The sequence below is a fragment of the Zootoca vivipara genome, chromosome 1, assembly GCF_965207765.1.
Source record: "Zootoca vivipara chromosome 1, rZooViv2.hap1.1, whole genome shotgun sequence".
NCBI lineage: Eukaryota > Metazoa > Chordata > Lepidosauria > Squamata > Lacertidae > Zootoca > Zootoca vivipara.
In genome coordinates this window covers 35,978,719-35,999,668 of record NC_142582.1, presented here as the reverse complement: position 1 = coordinate 35,999,668, position 20,950 = coordinate 35,978,719, and the positions used below count along the sequence as shown (strand labels likewise).

Here is a 20,950-nt window from a genome sequence, read left to right as displayed (position 1 = left end):
TTCATATATATATATATATATATATATATATATATATATATATGGAATATTTTTGCAGCACTTTTGATGAGAAATCCTTACAACTACCTTATAAGTTAGGTCAGTGTTTTTACCTCCATATTGCAGGTGGTGATATGGAGATAAGGGTGTTAAGACATAATGGCCAGATGGTCTAAGACCAGTTAGTGATTTCATGACTGAGCTTGAGATTCAAACTGTGGAACTCTTAGTCTTTACACAGCACCAGCTATTTCAAAAGTCATAAGACACAGAACACTCTTTAGGCCAGGGGTGCCAACCTGAATAAAACATTGGGGAGGCGGGGCAGCTAAACCCCTTCCCACATAATCAATCATATGACGTGGTCCATGCACACCATTTGAATGGCAGTGTCCATCAACTGGGGTGTGTGTGTGTGTGGCTATGCTTTAGGCTATGCACACAGGTTCACATAAGAAGAGCTCTGCAGAATCGGAACAAAGGCCCATCTATACCAGCATCTTGTTTTCCACAGTGACCAGCCATGTAACTCTGGTAAGTCCACAAGCGCAGCTCAAAGGCGATAACTCTCTCCTGCTGTTATTCCTCAGAAGCTGCTATGCAGTGGCATATTTAACTGTGAATCTTGAAGTTCCACACATTCCACATATTGCCATAGATGCCGTATATCTATGGTTATAGATATATATTCTGTGGATTTTTAAAGCTATATGAACTAGTTCACATAATAACATTTTGTGAAAGGCTGCAAATAATAACATGACTAAATTAAGGCTCACAGGAGATAGAAATGTAGCGTGTTTGGACAATTGTCATGTGTCCATATGGTGATACCATAATTTCCATTCTCAGTTGCGTAAACTGAATCTTCTATTGATGACACATCATTAATAGCAAGCTGGGCCATAGCTTCTTGGGGAAGGCTCACAGTAGTCATTGGCATGTCCCCCTCTGTGTATGCTCTTTGAATCAAAATTTACATCTTTTTATATCTTAAAAAACAAAAACAAAGCCAGTTAAGGGAATCTTGAAGTGTTCAGGCAAGCAAAACATATAAGGAAGGAACATGAATATCCTTTTTTAATAATAATGCTAATGATAATAATAGTAATAAGAATAATTTACCACCTTGAAGCTATGTTACTAATGATCATTCACCCATTCAAAGGTTACTCCAGGGCTTGCTCTTTCGTAGATTACTGCCATGTTAAGGATTTGCTTTTGATCGCTTACTGAAGTCAGCAAGGCACATCATAAAAAATAGATTGTGAAACAAGAAATGACAGTTTCAGCACTGCCAGGGTTGATATAAAATATGTGCTTCAATTTATTTCAGGGGGAGGAGACCTTGAGAACTGAAGATATCCTTGCTGTAATTGAGAAGGAAGGGGACTCTGTTGCCATAATTCTGTTCAGTGGTGTGCATTACTACACAGGACAGCTGTTTGACATCCCAAGAATAACAAAGGCTGGACAAGAGAAGGTACAGTTGCTACAGTAGTAAAGATTCATACATCCTTCCCCACAAAAACCCCCAAACCCCTCATGTTCTTGACAAGTTTGACACTTTTGTGAAAATGAACCAAGGACAAATATCACCAACAACCAGGCCCACCAACTCTATAGGGCCAAGGTCTCTTTGACCCCCTCAATATCTGTTGGGAAGGGGCTGGTCCCCCTCAGGGGGCAGAAGAGTCTGAGCATGGTGCAGCTTCAGTGGCTGGCTTCTCCTGAGTGTGAGAGAGGAGTAGCCTCCGGTCATTGAAGCCACGCCATACTGGTCTCTGTGCTTGGCCTCCTCCAGGTGATGTGACGTTGTATGTATGGTGTGTGTCACACACATGACACCACACATGATACACACATACCATCACATGTGTACCGCATGTCGGGCCCCTCAATCTTGGGTGCAAGTCGGCGCCTCTGCCAACATTGGTTCAAGTAGAAATCAAAAATGGTTTGTTGCAAATGTATATTGGTTGCTGCTAGGGAACAGTTGTGCTGGCTAAGTGTTTGACATAATAATGAGCAGCCTGCTTAACAATACTGATACTTATCCAAATTGCTGATTTTTTTTTAATTGTCAATTCAGGAGATACTGTTGAGGGATAGGGCTGGGAAGTGAGAGGCTTGTCAAAATAGAATATTAGAACTGCACCCTTTTTCTGCTAATAAGCCTGGCAGCCAGACTGAATTAACCATTGCGCTAAATGTGCTGATGCTTCAGCTTTTCTGTACAGACATACCTCAGGGATACTGCAGTTCCAGACCACCACAATAAAGTGAATGTCGCAAGTATACGAGTCAAAGAAATTTTGGGTTCCCAGTGCATTTAAAAGTTATTTTTAAACTGTACCGTAATCTGTTAAGCCAGGCCCCCTTGGCTGCAGGGGCGGAAGTGGAAAAACTCGGCTCCAGCCCTAGCCAACTCCATTCCCATGGACAGTAGAGATGCTGTAGGGGCAGGGGGCTTCCTTTCCTTGGAAGTGGGCAGCTGCCTGGAGCTGCACCCACACCCTCATAGGGAACAATATCTGTGAAGCACAAGAAAGAGGAACGCAATAAAATGAGGTGTGCCTGTATTTGTTCAAAACTGCCACCTACTTAGCAAAAGATTGGCTGTGTTTTCTATTCATTCACTCCTTTAACACTAGCTAGTAGACAAAGTTGATAGGTCTTGAAGTTTCACTCATTTGACACTTTAGTTCCTCCAGTGTCATTGGAACCTATTCCCTGCCTTAAATTCCAGCAGTGTTGTATAAAATGATCTCTAAATTGACTGCATTCACACTCCTTAAGTGCTCTTCTGTGTACCATGTCAGGCCTAACTAGTTCTTTGTCCCAACCCTTTCAAGAAATACCCAAGTGCCCAAGTAGTTCAAAGATCTATTCATGCTGCTGCTGTGAAAAACCATTCCTCTACCTAATTCTCTGGAGAGGCTTTATAGTTCAAAGCCAACCATGTTGGGTGTGAGAAGCTTTTCATCGATGAGTGGCACCAACAATTTTATTTATAAAAAAATCCAAGAATTAAGTACACCCTCTCAGGTCTTCCTTTTTAAACAAAAACAAAAACCCTGTAATCAACTTTATACAATTAGTATTGACAGCTGTTGCCGAAGATCTGGAATTATGAAGAATTATGTATCCAGAATCTCAAGAAAGGTGGTTGTTTTTTACAGCACAGTCTTGTGCACATTTACTCAGAAGTAAGTTCAGCTGAGTTCAGTGGGACTTACTTTCAACTACTGTAATGTTTTTGGTTGGTTGTTTTAGTTGCTTAGGCAGTGGAACTATACTTGAAAACATCTGGGCAGTATATGCTAAGATAAAGTAGGGAAGGGAATAGGACCTCCAGATGTAAAGGGCTTTGTTCTTTGCTAGCAGGCATGCCAAGCTATACATTAAAATTTGCAAATGAATGCACATTTTATTAATATTCACAATATGTTCAGCTAGCAGGATGTTTTTTGGTTAGGAATTAAGGTTTTATTAATGCAGAGTATACATAGCATTCTCCTTGACCAGCTCTTAAAAGCTATGTTGAATTTAAAGGGCTTCCGTTCAGAAGCTCTCCAGGGAGCAAGAAGCCTATATCAGTGGGTGGGTGAAGGAACCCTGAAGTGCAACCCTGACAAATCTAGCTTTTTAGCATGCCTTTCTTTGAAAGTTTGGGGAATAGGTGACACTGTATTATTTGCTTGTTTATAATATTCATGCCTCCTCCAATGCAGTTACTAATAAGTGAAGAATTAATATATAAAAAACACATAAGCAGCTTTGTATTTACACATTAGCCTGACAAACATAGGCAAGAAGGGAACTGGATGTTGGTGAGTGCATGCAGGAGAGTGAATAGGTGGTGGCGGAGGGACAGAATTGCCTCATCCATATTCTCTTGTAAACATAGATGTGAAGTAGGCTCTTGCAGGAGGGTTGGTGTTCTTAAACCTCCTTCCACCAACCCTGAGCCCACTAGCAAACATTTCTTTCAGGCTAGTAACTGTTAAGAACTTATTTACAAGGGAAACATAATAGATACCTTTGCAATTCAGTGATGTCTTAAAGAAGCCTTGATGGGAAATGTTCACAACCCAGGCTGCAGATAGCACTGTTGCTGATACTGCTTAAACTGCTGCTCTTTGAAAGTACCATGATGGCCATAGTGGGAAAATTTTCTCCCTTCTCTCCCTGCCCCCTTGCAACTAAGGCCAGGTAGGACTAGAGGTTTTGGTTCATGGGGGTGGAGTTTCTCCTCACCAGGACAGCTGTATGCTCTGCAGCTCTTGGCTCTTCCCAGTAGCCTGATGAAAGTTCTGAGGAGGACAATAATGGAAAATGTTCACTGCTGGGCCTTCAAAACTGCTGCTTATTCTGTCAAGACTGGCATTTGTGAGCTATAAACTCTGTAAAAGTTCCACATGATTATGGGCTTGAGGTTGTTGCTAACTTAGTCATTTAATCTTGTAAAGTTGTGGCTAGGAACTGCTGGTCTGCTGGCGTAATTAAGCCTGGCAGGGGCCCAGTTTGGCTCACAAGGCAGTTTTCCCCAAGCCATGCCCACCTGTTCTGCACCTCATGGAGTCTGGAGTGGGGCAGGTAAAGAAGTGGCTCCTTTCTGAAAGCAGGGCTTACAGATGTTGATCAGCTTATTGTCAGAGCTGATAAGCCATGTGCCTTTGTTCATGTGGTTTGATTTCATGGTGATGTCAGGTGACTAAAAAGTGGGCAGTGGAATTGGAAAGGGTTGAGGGAGGGGGAAACTGGGGGAAGGTCAGGATCTGGTCTGCTGGTTGGATCTAGTTCCACACCCCTGCTATAAAGTAACAAAATTAGGCACAGTTTGCATGGCGGACTGTATTTTTTAAAGGGCATCCATGTTTTACTCACTTTATTATTCAGAATGATCTGTGCTGAGACTAGAGCAATTGCAAGGCCAGTTCAACATAGCCAAATCCACTGAAACTTTGCATTCCTTTTTAGTTCAACACATTAAAAATGGTCAAGCAAGTTGAAGCTTTTAATTTGCTTCAAGATAAGAGGTGTTTGTATATTTCATCAACAATTGGTTCAGTGGCTGCCTTTTTTGCCAACTCAATAGCATCCGCTGTTGCAGTATTTTGCATTCCATCAGGAGGGCCGGTTTGCTCCTGGTGGTACTGACAGTATTCCTATTCAGCTGAGCAATTTCACAGGAGACAGGCAGATTACTCAGTATATCACCTCCATGAGGTAACTCATTTTCAGTGACTCATCCTTGGGGAATTTATAAAAGAGACTGACTCTACAGACATATCTCAGGGATTATTTTTAACCTCAGGAATCAGAAAGAACAATTGTCAATTAAGTGTTCTTATCAAGAGGTCAACAGAATTTCAGGAGGTGTATCAGATGTGCCTTATCTAGCTAGAGACATTTTTAAAAGCATTGCAGGAATTGAGAGAGTCACAGTGGGCATGCTAGCAATGCTAAATAGTAAGTGAATGTCCTAATACATATCATTCTATTGATTAAGAATTGTTGCACAAACTGTTGATACTTTTTCTAAAACAGTACAATTTTTAGCTTTATTGAATTTGAACTGTGTCTAAACAGAAATGATCTATACAGCTTACAATAGTAATAAATACATTTTCATGTAAACAGTTTCATTTCAATTAATTACATATTAAAACTAGGCATTGTATCTAAAAAGTAGCTAGTCTTTATGCACAGATTAATAGGAGTTTACTAAAACGTAACACTCATTTCAATAAGATCACTAAGCATTATTCTAAATACAAGTTCTTTCCATTATGTTGAAAATCTCTAAACTTAGGTTCAGGAAATTCTCCCTTTGTCTGAAATAGAAGGCTACTTCATGAGAAATACAGTACACATACACCATGCCCTAGTCCTAATAGCTGAATGTTTGGTGGAGGTAAGGGACAGCCTTAAACAAGGCTTCTTCTGCTGAGGTTTCTTAACCGATGGGTTTCATATTGAGAAAGATGTTCCCTGATAGGCCTAGAATCATTGCTTCTCCTTCTATAAATAAGAACGTCCAACACATTAAGCTACAGATCTTATATTTGGGCCAAACTAGACATTATGGTGAATATATTGCTGCTATCAAAAATGGCAGCCACACCTGTTGTTCCCAGTTTATTCTCTATATTATCGAATAGATTATATTTGTGTCCTGATGTCACGACATCCTGTGTTGGTCTGCCCCTGTTCAATATTATTAGCTGTCACTTGTGGGAGGTGAGAGTGAAAGCACAGAGCATCATGACATTTTATAACATATAAAAATGAAATAGTGAATATTAATAAAAGAAGGAAAGCTGACGAGAGCCATTTTGTGAAAATCTGTACTATGCAAATATTTGTTTAGTAGATTTACAAAAGAAATCAAAAGACAGTTCTTAGTTTTTCCTTTTGTAAGTTTGTAATCATTGTTTGAAAGCTTGCTTCTGTAAGCAAGTTTTAAACACAGTATAAAAGAAGGAACCCGCACACAAAATGCGTTCCTGCCAAGATTGGTGGTGGAAGATGGGTTTGAAAGCATTTTGCAAAATATTTGTCCTAGCATGGTTGGATGCTTTTTCTTTACCAAAACACAGCCACTGTCATGAGTTTGTAATCCAGTTTTATATTACATGCTGTTTTCCCAACCCATTCAGGAAGCTTTTTTAAAATAATAATAATAATAATAATAATAATAATAATAATAATAATAATAATAATAATTCTTTCAGAAAACTTATGACTCTTCCAGTTTTATCTTTTATAAAATAAATATTTCACATTGATTAATTATTTGTGAAAATTACGAGTTTAAACTACCGTACTACTACTGCAGTGGAACCTCAGATTATGAACACCTCGGTTTACGAATTTTCGGTTTACGAACGCCGCGGACCCATCTGGAACGGATTAATTCACTTTCCATTACTTTCAATAGGAAAGTTCGCTTCAGTTTATGAACGCTTCAGTTTATGAACAGACTTCCGGAACCAATTACACCCATGCTTCGGGTTAAGTACGCTTCAGGTTGAGTACTCAGCGGACCCGTTTGGAACGGATTAATCCACTTTCCATTACTTTCAATGGGAAAGTTCTCTTCAGTTTATGAACGCTTCAGTTTATGAACAGACTTCCGGAACCAATTACACCCATGCTTCGGGTTAAGTATGCTTCAGGTTGAGTACTCCGCGGACCCGTTTGGAACGGATTAATCCACTTTCCATTACTTTCAATGGGAAAGTTCTCTTCAGTTTATGAATGCTTCAGTTTATGAACAGACTTCCGGAACCAATTGTGTTCATAAACCGAGGTACCACTGTACTGTTGTTCTCAACATTATGTGGCAACTGAGCCTGTTCATCCCTCATTGGACTGTTCGGTGGTGGTTGTGATTTGGCCCCTTAGAGGGCTTCCCCCTGCATTTTTTTGGGGGGGGGGGGTGCACTTCTGGGTCTGCTTTTGCTTCTTTATTGTTTGTGGATGGCATCTTTGTGACAGGATAAGGATAGATGGTTGGAAAATGAGTTTACTATTAATTAATGAGTTCACTATAAAAACTGGCCCTGCGATAAAATGCTCATGTTCAGAGTTTCATTCAGATACCAATGCCTTACCTCTAGGATTCTCCATTTCATTCTTCTGGTACATGCCTCCCTTTAGATTGGAAATAGTGTCATATTGGCAAGATAGGGATTAGGAAACTCATTATGAGTCTGCTATTAATGCATGTCCGCGTTACCAACATGGTGCTCATGGGTGCTCATGCATCATCAGAGGCCTTCCCTGGCACCCACAGGATCTCATCCTCTGGCTGAAGATAGGTTTGAAAGAAGCATTCTATTGTAGCCTATATAATAGACTATGGGGTGTGTTTGGTTGTAGAGTGCATCACTGTTCATGTGTAACGAAGCCTCAAACATGGCCTCAACTCAAACGTCACTGTTCAGAGAACTGCTCATTATATTAATTTAATTTGGTTAAAGCAAGGTGGGTGGTTTTGGGCAACATATTCACCACTCCTAATGTCTGTCTTAAAAGTGGTGTGATAATTCACCTAGATGAGTAATTATATAATTAAAAATTAAAAACATTTCTAATGTCATCAGAAGAAAGTACATGTATAAGAGTATGTTTGGAATGAAATCTATATTTGGAAAGAAGTCTAGACCACAGTGTCTCCATTGCATCTTATCAATTGATTTGTGTCCAGATAGCTAAATCACACTTTTATCATTGGCACATGATAAAAATACTGAAAAGGACGATGAGGTTTTTGCTGCAACTTTTCTGTATTGGTATTCATGAATAGAAGCTAGGTGGTGGTGTTGTAATTTGTGAAATCTCCTCAACTCAGTTTTTCTTAAGTACATAATGCTTCTGCGACTGTTTACTTGGAAGTAAATGCTACATGCTAAATGAGACAAAGAAGTGTATATAAGATTGCCACTTCAGATGGCTAACGGTCTTGGAGGTTCACTGCTTGAGTATTATGATGTTTTGGACTTTGGTGGAAGCATTAATATGTTTTCACCCATGCAAGACAAGCCTTTTCATCTTTCCAATACATAAAGCCATTTAAAAGTCATTCCCGAACCAATCCTTTTTGTGTAACTGTTTTATTCAAAGGGATTTTCTTGTTTTAGGAGCAGAGTATATTCCAGCATTCTTATGAGGTTGTGCTTTAATAGTGTTTATACATATACATCGAATATTGCATACACTATGCATATTGCCTAGTTCTGCAATAACCTATGTTGGCAAAATGGTAATGGTAGCAAGAGAAGCTCAGCAAATGAAACCTTAACTACTGCTGGAGAGTTCAGCTAAGCTTTCCAGTATGTAATAGACTTTGGAACATGGATCTTGATAAGAAAGTATATATGTAAGAACTATTGATCTGTGCTCTCAACTGACTTCTCACTTGATGGTCAGACCTGGACTTGCTCTGAAGCAATTGAGTTCAAGATCAGGGGGCAGGTTTATAGTGAGGGAAGATTTTGAGTGAAGCCCCCAGTTTTGGTATGCATGGTGTGAAGAAGTACAGTACTTTATTTGTGCCTGTCCCAAATCTTCCAGCATTCAGGTTCATTGCCCAAGTTCTAGTGTTATGTGAGAGGCAGAAAAGCTTTTCTTTATCCACTTTCTCCTTACCGTGCATATAGCCAGATTGGGTTTAATGCTAAACTCTGGTTAGTTTAAATTATAGCTGTATAAGAGAGCTTGCTTCTGTGCAAGCCTTACTTCTGTCCCTTCACATACTGCTAAACTATGGTTTAGCATTATTTATTATTATTTTATTACATTTGTATACTGCCCTTCTACCAAGGATCACAGCGCAGAGCACAACATAAAAATACAAAATGAGAATGCAAAATACAAAATAAGAAAACAAATAAATCAACCAATAACCCCTTCCCACAAACACATTTAAAAGGCCATAAAATGTTCAGTTAGTCAAGGGCCTAGTTATAGATAAACTTTATGCCTGGCACATAAAGATACGAAATGAAGGCTCCCGGCGAGCTGCCCTGGGGAGAGCATTCCACAAATGGGGAGCCATTGCATAAAAGACCCTTTCTTGTATTGCTGCCCTCCAGGCCTCTCAGGTCATTATTGCGGCGTCTGGGCAAAGCCGATCCTTGAGATATTGATATCCCGAGCCATTCAAGGTTTTATAGGTCAAAAGCAACACTTTGAATTGGGCCCAGAATCTAATTGTCAGCCAATGCAGTTGGGCTAGAATTGTGTGACTTGTATCTAACACAGCACCAAGTAAGCATCCTGTCAGCACAAGGATTTACACTTGTGTAGTAGGATTTCCCCTTCTATCTGCCCCCCTGGCCCCTTACACCCCCTGTAACTGTACTGGGGTTTTCCCCAACCCTCTGGAGCAGATTTTGGGAGGGAGCAGTTTGGGGCGTAGGAGAGGGAGAGAAAGTCTTGTTGCACAAGTGTAAATCCTTTTGCTGATGGGACACTCAGCACTGCATTGGCTACAAGCTTCTATGAAACAGGTCACTGTACTAACTCCATTGAAAAGAAGTCTTGTTTGCTGCGATCTTATGTGTGATGATTCATTTACATAGTTGCATATGATAAGAAGCTGTGAAAGAGGAAGAACAAGTACTTTCAGTACATTACCTAGTCATGAGATGATATCTGCCTTCATCTGAGCCTCGTAATCTCGCACCAGCATGTTTTAAATGTGTAACGAATACTCAGCTTCGATCCATAGTTAAGCCATAATTACCTTTCATCAGGTTATCCTCCTGAGTACACCTTCTTGCAAAATCACATACAAAATGTCTTCCCAGTTCAAATCATGCCTGCCCTGTCCAGATTCTTTGCAAGAATCTTAGCAATCTTTCAATAGAATATTGTCTCCCTTTTGCCCACCCCTTGTATAGTTTTTTTAAAATCCATCGTTTCTAGCTACATTTGACAAGTGATGAGGCCTACAAGTTCATCCCTTCATTTTGAAAGAATTTTATAGGCTGACAGCCTCATTAGTGGCTTCATTAGAATTAGCACATCACACTTATAAATGCAATTACTTTCTGAGAGCTACATAGTTTAGAGGAGATTTAATATACCAAAGTATTGTTTTAATAATTTAGATGGAGCATAAGAAAGAACTCAATAGTCTCAAGCTTTCGTGTTATTTTTAGGTAAAGATATGGGAATTTATGCCCTCGCTATTCATCTTCACACCTTGCTTATAAAGAGACCTTTTTTAAAAAAGTAAAATATTCTTTAATTTGTAGTCCATGCACAAAATGTACCATCGTTTTTCTTCAGTTTCATGAATACTGCAGCTTTATAATACTAATTTTTCTATTATTCTTTACTTTAAAAATGCTGCCATCAAGTGGTGATTTCTATGCATGCTTACATAGTTCACTTCTAGTATTTTCCTGGAGTTTCACATCAAAAAGCATGTAAGGCCATGTGGAGCCTGCCTTCCCGCAGAAATCCTCGGTAGATTTTGAGAACCTGCTTCTTCACTTGCTTCCAGTTGTGGGGAGCTTATTTCCGTAGTATGGAACTACAGTAGAGCAATCCTATACATATCTACTCAGATGTAAATGCGGCTGAGATCATCATTACAATAGTGTTGTGCAGAGCATAGTTGTAGAAGGGTCATGATGCTTCTTGCATCCTTCCTAGACAGATGTGCCCATTGTTGTCATTTTGTGGCTTTCCAACCATTACAAATCCAATTGCATGGAAATAACGATTTCTGTATATACAAAGCAAACTTAAAATCACTTCTTTGTCCATAAGGGTTGCTTTGTTGGATTTGACCTGGCTCATGCTGTAGGCAACGTAGAACTGCATTTACACGAATGGGGAGTAGACTTTGCCTGCTGGTGTTCCTATAAGGTGAGAATGTCTTTAGTATTCTGGAGTATTCGTAATACAGTTAAAAATCAACAGATATTGCAAAAACAGCCAAACAGAACAGTTGGTTAAAGACTGAAGAGAACTGTTCATTATTTGTTTCATATAAACCTGTATTATATGTGTTACATTTTAAATACATGTAAGCTAGGTAAGCTGCTTCAGTACAGCTTTGCCCTCAACAGTTGGCAATTCAAAACATGGTCTTGAAGAAACGCTTTCAAAAGATGCTGAAGGTTCTGCAAGATTGTAGGAAAACGGAAATCCACTAATATGGAGCATCACCCGAAGAAACCACTTTACGTGCTCATAGCCAATATTACAAGAAGCTATGCAATTTAAAATATAAAGCTGTTTAAAGGAACACTTTCCTTACTGGTTCACACTCGCTCACAATATACTTAAATCAAAGACAGTCTGCAGTTTCCAAAGAGATGTCAGTTATGCTTTCATGCATGATAAAACTAAAAATATATGTAAAGGCTGACTTCTATCTTACAGTACCTCAATTCGGGAGCAGGAGGTCTAGCCGGTGCTTTCATTCATGAGAAACATTCCCAGACTGTAAAACCAACGTAAGTATATTTCGCATTTTCAAAAAAAGAGTTTGCTAAACACATTTTTTTTCATTTGTGTGTGTACTAACATATACAATTCATTTATTTTTGTGTGTTAATCCCAACCCTACAAATGGAAATGTACACTAAGGCTGCAGTCCTATACACACTTACTGCCAGAAAAGTTTTTCCCCCTGAGCATTCATTCATAAGATGATGCTGTAAGCCAGCTAGTGTTATTTTGCAGGAATACACAGTTTTACAAGTAACAGTGTTAATACTTTTTTAAGACAAAACCCATCTGAAGAGATAAAACAAGCATGGTTGAATTGCTGTTTCAAAATTGTGATAATTTGCATTGTTTATGCACACACAGAGTCTATTTTGCCTTCATTCATGAAGATTGATATCAGCTCAGTCATACATAGCAGCAAACCGAAATTTATTAGTGGTATTCTATTAACCAGGGAATCAAGTAATCAAGAAAACCACCTCCTTCATCCTCATGATTCTTCACTTTGAAAAATAGTGTCCTAGGAACTAACTGCTTCTACTTGAGTATTCTTTGTTGCTTTAAATTTTCTTTGTTGCTTGTTGCTTGATTTTCTAAGACTATGGCACTGGGACTGATCACACTGAAAGAATACCACAATGCATTTTATTGTATACATAAATAAATGCATGAAATATATTTTCGCTTCTTTGTGATAAAACTGCAAGAGTGTGCTAGAAGCATGTGTGTGTAATATTGTATTTAGAAGTAGGTAAGAGTAAGAGGTTATATGCAGCTTGCTGTCAGTTGCTGCATATACAAAGAAGCTGTTATAGGCCTTTGTGGTTCATAGTTAAACCTGTCAGCATTTATACAAGATAGGAGGATTCAAAAGGTCACGTTATGAAAGGCCAGTTAATTAACATTCTGCTGGCTCACATTGACTCATAGTTATAAACCAATGGGATGTCAGATAATAGAAGTGATTGTTGGTGAAAGGTCTGATATTGTATAAAAGCACACTCCCAGAATTGCCAAAGATCAGTGTGTGGCCTGCATGGGCAGTGCGAACAGTTCAGGCAGAAAAGAGCCTGAGGATGTAGCAGGCAGAGGAACAGGAATTGAGATGAAAGGAAGGCAGAAGGTATGAGAGTGACAGCAGGAGGCAGTTGGCCTCAGGAAACAAAAAGGCTTCAGACGAGAAACATGTATTGTTATTGTTGTTGCTGTTGTTGTTGTTTAGTCGTTTAGTCGTGTTCGACTCTTTGTGACCCCATGGACCATAGCACGCCAGGCACTCCTGTCTTCCGCTGCCTCCCGCAGTTTGGTCAAACTCATGTTCGTAGCTTCGAGAACACTGTCCATCCATCTCGTCCTCTGTCGTCTCCTTCTCCTAGTGCCCTCAATCTTTCCCAACATCAGGGTCTTTTCCAGGGAGTCTTTTCTTCTCAAGAGGTGGCCAAAGTATTGGAGCCTCAGCTTCAGGATCTGTCCTTCCAGTGAGCACTCAGGGCTGATTTCCTTCAGAATGGATAGGTTTGATCTTCTTGCAGTCCACAGGACTCTCAAGAGTCTCCTCCAGCACCATAATTCAAAAGCATCAATTCTTCGGCGATCAGCCTTCTTTATGGTCCAGCTCTCACTTCCATACATCACTACTGGGAAAACCATAGCTTTAACTATACGGACCTTTGTCGGCAAGGTGATGTCTCTGCTTTTTAAGATGCTGTCTAGGTTTGTCATTGCTTTTCTCCCGAGAAACAGGCGTCTTTTAATTTCGTGACTGCTGTCACCATCTGCAGTGATCAAGGAGCCCAGGAAAGTAAAAATCTCTCACTGCCTCCATTTCTTCCCCTTCTATTTGCCAGGAGGTGATGGGACCAGTGGCCATGATCTTGGTTTTTTTGATGTTGAGCTTCAGACCATATTTTGTGCTCTCCTCTTTCACCCTCATTAAAAGGTTCTTTAATTCCTCCTCGCTTTCTGCCATCAAGGTTGTGTCATCTGCATATCTGAGGTTGTTGATATTTCTTCCAGCAATCTTAATTCCGGTTTGGGAGTCATCTAGTCCAGCCTTTCGCATGATGAATTCTGCATATAAGTTAAATAAGCAGGGAGACAATATACAACCCTGTCGTACTCCTTTCCCAATTTTGAACAGTTGTTCCATATCCAGTTCTAACTGTAGCTTCTTGTCCCACATAGAGATTTCTCAGGAGATAGATGATGTGATGACACATGTATGACCTGACCCAAAGGCAAACTTCAAGAGAAGCTGAAGGAAACTTGCCAAATCTTTTGAGCCCTGTATCTTTCCATTAAGTACTGAACCAGAGGGCATGTGCAGCCCGAAATGTGAAGATGTTGTTGCCATGCCGCCACCACCTCCTCTACCTGGGCCATGTGGCGGCGCCCACTAAGCAGCAGAGGTGATGGCAATTTGTGGCGATATTGGAGTGGCCACTGCTGCTTCTCCACTAACAGTGGGGTGGGCAGGGGGCCTGCAGGGACACTGCCTCTTGGTGTTCCACCACCTGAGGCGGCTGACTTAGACTGCCTCTTGGGTAGGCCAGCCCTTCCAGAGAGAGAGCTTCAAATCTTGTCCTTTAGTATTTCTAGGATTTAATTAGAAAAATAAACTGAGATAATGCAATAGTACAAATTTGAATCATAAACAGTTTAAGCATATTAATAACCTCTAGTCTATTAATATACATTGCATGGGCAACATCCAGTGCTGTTTGTCTGCTTGTGCAATGGGTCTTCAGTTTCTCTTCTCACCCACTTGCAACCCCCTCTTGCCACCCATATCTGCTCTGGAGGGTTCACCAACTTTCCAGAGCTGATCATAGGCATCTGCAGTGCAGTTCAGCAAAGAGAAGAGGAAGTAGAAGTCCCATTGCATGAGTGGATGACGACTTTGGCTTCATTGAATCTCACCCTATATAAACAAGAGTTTAATAAAAGCAGATGTATTCATTTAAAATACCTGTGATTGTTCATTCCATTATTCAATCGTCACCTTATACTACAGTCCCAAGGGTGGTTTATAATAAAAGAAAAAAAAATATGTTTCAATAAATTACATATAAAGTGGACAAGATAAAATATTATTAAAGATTTTATGGTGGCAGCAGAATTTGTAAACAAAGAACAAAGGTGTGTGTGTGTGTGTATGTGTATGTACAGTAAGCCCACAACTTGTGCTTGCTTTACGTAAGCAATTGCAACCTTACATATGATGGGGGATGAATAAATAAATAAATAAATGGAAAGGGGGGGGGAAACCCACTACTCTCCACTTATTTCTTTTCCCCACCCAGTGGATTTCCTTGCTCACTGTGCTTTGGGAAGGCAGTATGAGAGCTCTGGTAGTATCACAGAGCCTGTTATGGAAGATGCCTTTACGCTTCCGGGCTCTGGGATATTCACAGGAAGGCTTTGAGAAGCTCTCAGGCCCCTCCCGCGATCTTCCCAGGCCCCAGTAAGCAGCACTTCACAATGTGGGACGGGGCGGTTCTGTGGGTACCTGACTTTTCACAGTTTTATCTTTGCATGCAGACCCCCAGAACCGAACACTCACATAAGTGGCAGGCTCACTGTATGTGTGTGTGCGCACCCACCCACCCCTAAATATCTGGAAGGGTTGTTAAGCCAAGTCTTCCACAGTTTGGTAACATGGTAGCATCAGTCACAATTTAGGGAAGCCATCCCAAAGTACTCAGCTTTGCATTGAGGAGTTCAGCCAATGTCAATCTGCTGGGAATCTGCTTTCTGCTATAAATGCATCTAATAGTGAAAAAATAATGTTTAAAAATAAGTAACCCCAAGTCATGCCAAATAGATGCTTTAATAGAGTAGTTTTGGTTTTTTAAATTATTCTTTTAAACAGTATTTTAATGTCTTTGGTTTGTGAACAAAATCAAAGAGAAATTCAGCTCTGTGGCTAATGGCTCTTTAATAGTGTCATGTTTTCATTAAAATTATATCCAACTATAAAGCTAGGAAGCATTAGGCAAAGATATGCATTATCAAAGCCTTTATAATCTATGAAAATTAAGTGCTCTTCGATGGTATGCTTGCTGCATGAAAACAAATATTTTTCAGCACATCACATTCTTTAAGAATAGTAGCATTATATATTTTAAAGGATCTTAACAAATGTAAATATTTCTTTCTAGTGCTAATGTTTTAAGACACTGCTGGTTTATATTTTGATATTGGCTAGAATTAGGAAGTCTAAATCTCAGAGTAAAAATAGTTATGGTACAAGGACAATTGCATTATAAGCAAGGCTGTCTAGACAGATAATATTGCTCACAACAGTCTAGACACAATAATTCTGATTAATTCTTGGAATCATTTTTAGTACTAATTGAGAAGAACTCATTGTGGGAGATAACACCAATTTACAAGCTGATTCTTAGAGATTCTGATTTGCTTGAGATAAATGTCAAGAAGTTTGTTGCTTCTTTAAACTATTTTCTTTGTTTTTCTTTCACTTGTCTATGTCGCCTCCCCGTCCCATATAAATGTATTTTATGGTTCTTGTTACATTGTCTTTGATATTATGTACAGAATTTTTTCACAAAGGGAACATGACAGAAATATTAATTCCCCCCCCTGCAATTTCCATCATCCAAATGAAAGAAATAAAAATAGTTGGGGTTACAAGGCTATTGCTTCTCACAGAATACTAGCAATGTCAATTATGTTCTATTGGATGTATAAAATGCTTGCAGCCACTACTCTCCTGTAACCATGTTTGAAATTTGCAGGCCTATTTTAAAAATGCTCTGGGAGGAAGCCTTTTCAGCTTTCTTTGGAACAGAAAGATCCAAGAACCGTCACATAGATGACTAAAGTGTAAATTGTGAAACATTATATTTTAGGAGCATTTGTTGTAATGTGTTTTTCCTCCCTAGAGTGTTGAATTTCTTCCAATAGGCTTAGCTCCCCCTACAGCTCAAAGGAAAGAAACTCTGTAACTTAGAATGTCTGCTTGGAGCAGACAGTTTGATCTAGGTCTACTCGTGTCTGGGTTCTCCTCCCCAGGCCTGTGTATTTTGTCCTTTTCCTTGACTTCTTTGTTGTGTGTGAGGTTAGCATCTCCATCTGGTCCTCTCCTGATTTTTTTAAATCTCTCAGTCAGCTTCTTAGCTGCGACTGCTACTTGTTTCTCTCCACACACCACCTGAGTCCTTTCCAAAGGTTCCTTGATTAAATTTCTGGCTAATGTTATTTCCATCTGCCTCTGAACCAGATTCTCTGCATCCCCCCCCCCAGCGTTCTAAAAAATAAAATAAAATTCTATAGTTTTTCTCTCTGGTCCTTTCCCTTCCCCACCTCAATTGCCTCTCTGTTGCTCTGGTGAAGACAAGGTGAGCATCAAAACAATGGGAAAGGCATCTTGGAAAAGATCCACTAGCTCTCACAGCTCAATGTGAATATTGCTCATCAAGCTCAGCAGTAGCTGCTGTTGGAGCGCTAGTGGGTGGGTGCTAGCTAGGATTCAGGATCTGCACCTCCTAACAGTAGCGCGCGCGCACACACACACACACACAGATGCTTTGATGGTGGACTGCCGTAATTCCAGCTGAGTAAACACACGGTTACAGTGTTAGCTCAATAGAGCTAGGAAGGATGTGGTCAATTCTCCTGCACGGCTTTTGTAAGCTGCAGCTTTTTGTAGACTTGGAGAAGGTTCAAAGTCCACAGGCCTTGAGAAGGAGCCTGGAACTCCTTCACATCTTCCATCGTGAGCAAGACATGACTCTCAGACAACAACGAGTAACGTATTTTGCCATCAAATTTAGACTCATCCACATCTGAGGATGAGTTTGTGGTGTTTCAGGAGTCCCCATGTCTAGTCTCAAGCAAGGCCCCTCAATTCTTTTGTTTAAGTTAGGGGATCTCAAAGCAGATAAAAAGCACCTTATTATTGAACCTTTCAGCTGAGATGCTTGGGCAGAGAACGGTTTTGGGGTCTCATCCCTCATTATTAAGTGGTCAGTAGAGTAGCCACCCTCCAGGTCCCCCAAGTAACATTCTAAGACTGAAACAGCACTCCTCTTCTGAAGAGGATGTGGAAGGCTCTTCAGAGCTAGAGACAAGCCCAAATAAAAAGATCAACACCTGCACATAGATAACTTTTGCCTGGCACATGACCGCCTGGATCTATTTCAGTTATCCTGAGTTGGAGGATGGGGAATGAAGTGATGGGTCTGAGATGGAGGAGGAGCATACTTGAATTAGACAGTTTTGGGAAACCCATTACTTACCACTATTATGTAAAACGTTGATGGTCTGGGACCTGAATGCCTTATCTCTTCAGCCCACAACATTTAGGGGCATGAGTTTTGCCAGACCTGATGCCTTCTGGAAAAGGCATTTTTTGTACATCCCCATTTCAGACACTAGTCAAAGCTGCATAGACCATGCCTTTGCAAAAGAACTGTAGCATATGCTGACTAGGTTTATATTCTAGATCAGCCTTTCCTGGATATTCATAATAAACTATGACTGACAGTATAGTCTGTGGAGCGGAGCTATTAACTATAGATTTCCAACATTATTCGGCATAAAAGCTTAAACGCCACTTATACAATGATTTCCTTTATTTCAAATACTGAAAATGGCTATGTTTTGCCATAATTTCGGAAAGCATAATAATGGTAATAATGTGCATTTGTACGCCTGCAGAACTGTATATGCAATCTTTAAAACTAAAAACAAGACAGAACACAGAAACACTGCAGAACAAAGCAATGGAAATGCAATGTCTGTCAGGGTATCTTAGTAGTACAATAATTTTATAGTACCATCAGCGTACAGCATGCTTTTTTCAGTCACTAAAACTAGTAATTCTTATGTCCTTCCATGCTCAAACATAAACAACGGGGAGGGGAATCTAGGAAAGCAAATACAGTTTAAATCTGGGTACCATGGGGAACATGAAACCTCCAAAATTAGCCTTACTATTTAGCATTTATTTGGGACTTTAAGATTAGTATTCATATTGTACATATTGATCTCGAGCAATCACATCCTTGTTGTGTTTTTCTGCTTTTTGCTTCCTACGTCACCAGGATGGTCTCCAAATAAGGGAGTGAGACGAAAGTGAATTTGTCTATGTCAGAGTATTCCATTTTATAGCTGATTTAAATGCAGAACAATTTGCTGTATCCCATACAATCAAATAGAGTAGAATTTAACTGCTGTTGAAGTTGCAGATGTTATGCTGTGTCTGGAAGTTCTTTACTCGTCGTTTGAATCAAGGATGACACCCAGTGGCCATACAGGGTCATTCCAACATACAAACTTGTATTATGATTTCATTTCCTTGCCTTTTAGCCTCCTCTTAAAGAAGTAATTAAATTCCTATCCACTTGATCTTCCTGATGCCATTTAAATGATTTGATCAATTGCTTTCATCCAGTGACCAATGGCTACCTTTTCCCCTGCCCATTATAGATTTGTTTATAACTTCTCATCTTTCATATTCTCTTCACTTTATTGATATTTATAGGAAAGTATTTTTTCTGAAATTTATTAAATTACAATGTATGCTGTAAATTATAGCTTTCTTTAAACAAAATGCCAATGGGGTAAGCCACAGAAGAGGCCTTATTCTTGTCCGCTTGTCAAATAAGTTTAATATTTAATACGACTTAACAAGATGTATTAAGAGGCAATATTGGTCTCTAATGTCATTTATCTTGCTTTGGATCAGATATGCACTTTATATTTCTTCAAAAACACAGGGCATAAAACAACACCATTAGCTACAAACCTTTTTTTTTTGTTAACATTTCTGGAACATTCAAGTATTCCCTGTCTTGCCTTGTATTTTTCAAGCCCCAGAAACCACAATTGCATCCTAGCAAATGATTTTATTTTATTTTATAATAATTTTTATTGATTTTACAACAAAAAGAAACAGCACAATATAAGAATAACAATAAACACAATAACAAAAAACACAACAATATGAAAATAACAATAAACACAATAAAACAACATTAAAAAGACAAATACAAAAATCCGAATGCAAAATCCTTATTCTTTTAACATTGTATTGGGGGGGGGGGACTTCCTCGAGTTCCCTCCGTCTGCGGTTCAATACTCCTTTATCTTTAGCAATTTCCAATTCATTATTTAAAACTCCTTATGATTTCAAATCTCTCATACTTCAATTTACTTCACATAATTCCCAAACCCGCAGTTTATATAAACTTCTAAATCTAATCTCAATATACAATTTTACCATTTTTTAAAAAATAAATTTTGAAATCTTTCCAATCTTCTTCTGTCGCTTCTTCTCCCCGGTCGCGGATTCTCCCGGTCATCTCAGCCAGTTCCATATACTCCATCATTTTCATTTGCCAATCATCCACTGTTGGTAATTAATGGGTCTTCCAATTCTTGGCTAGCAATACTCTTGCCGCCGTTGTAGCATACATAAAAGCAAATGGTGATGTTATTAATATATCTTGTGAAAGCCGGACTGATGTAATGGCTAGTGTTTAGCTGAAATTGGAGTGACAAAGTTCAAATTTCTACTCAGTCCTGAAGCTTGCTGGGTAATCTTGGGCCAGCCATATTCCCTGATAGGGTTGTTATAGAAGTAAAAATGGGGTATGGGCTGGGAGGGAAAAATCATGTAGTCTGAGATCCTTGGTAAGATAAAATAAAATTCAGTAAATAAGTTAGGAACATTCTGGAGCTGCAAAGCATATTCGTATGGGAATTTCCATGCTTCCAGTTCAGCACATTATTGAAAAACACAGGGAACCCAATTTTCCTAGACTGGAAAATATTCCTAGAAGTAACAAGTATATTGTAAGATGGCTCTACCATTCTTACAGGCCACCATCAATTGTTTGGACATGGGGCTCCAGGGAGGAATATATGAACTATACTGTTTAATAATAATAATAATAATAATAATAAATTTATTATTTATACCCCGCCCATCTGGCTGGGTTTCCCC

At 39.4% G+C, this 20,950-nt stretch overlaps 1 protein-coding gene across 6 annotated transcripts in view; it reads left to right on the top strand.

Annotated features, from left to right (window-relative positions):
- Positions 1-20,950, top strand: part of KYNU (kynureninase) — a 91,457-nt gene that overhangs the window by 44,354 nt on the left and 26,153 nt on the right. For 4 of the 6 annotated variants that reach the window (XM_035130853.3, XM_035130834.3, XM_088661818.1 and 1 more), the window contains 3 exons: positions 1,337-1,483; positions 11,293-11,391; positions 11,911-11,984. In XM_035130853.3, the coding sequence (XP_034986744.1) occupies positions 1,337-1,483; positions 11,293-11,391; positions 11,911-11,984 (320 nt within the window). The remainder of the gene's footprint in view (positions 1-1,336; positions 1,484-11,292; positions 11,392-11,910; positions 11,985-20,950) is intronic. The other 2 variants (XM_088661817.1, XM_088661813.1) reach the window with 1 other exon arrangement.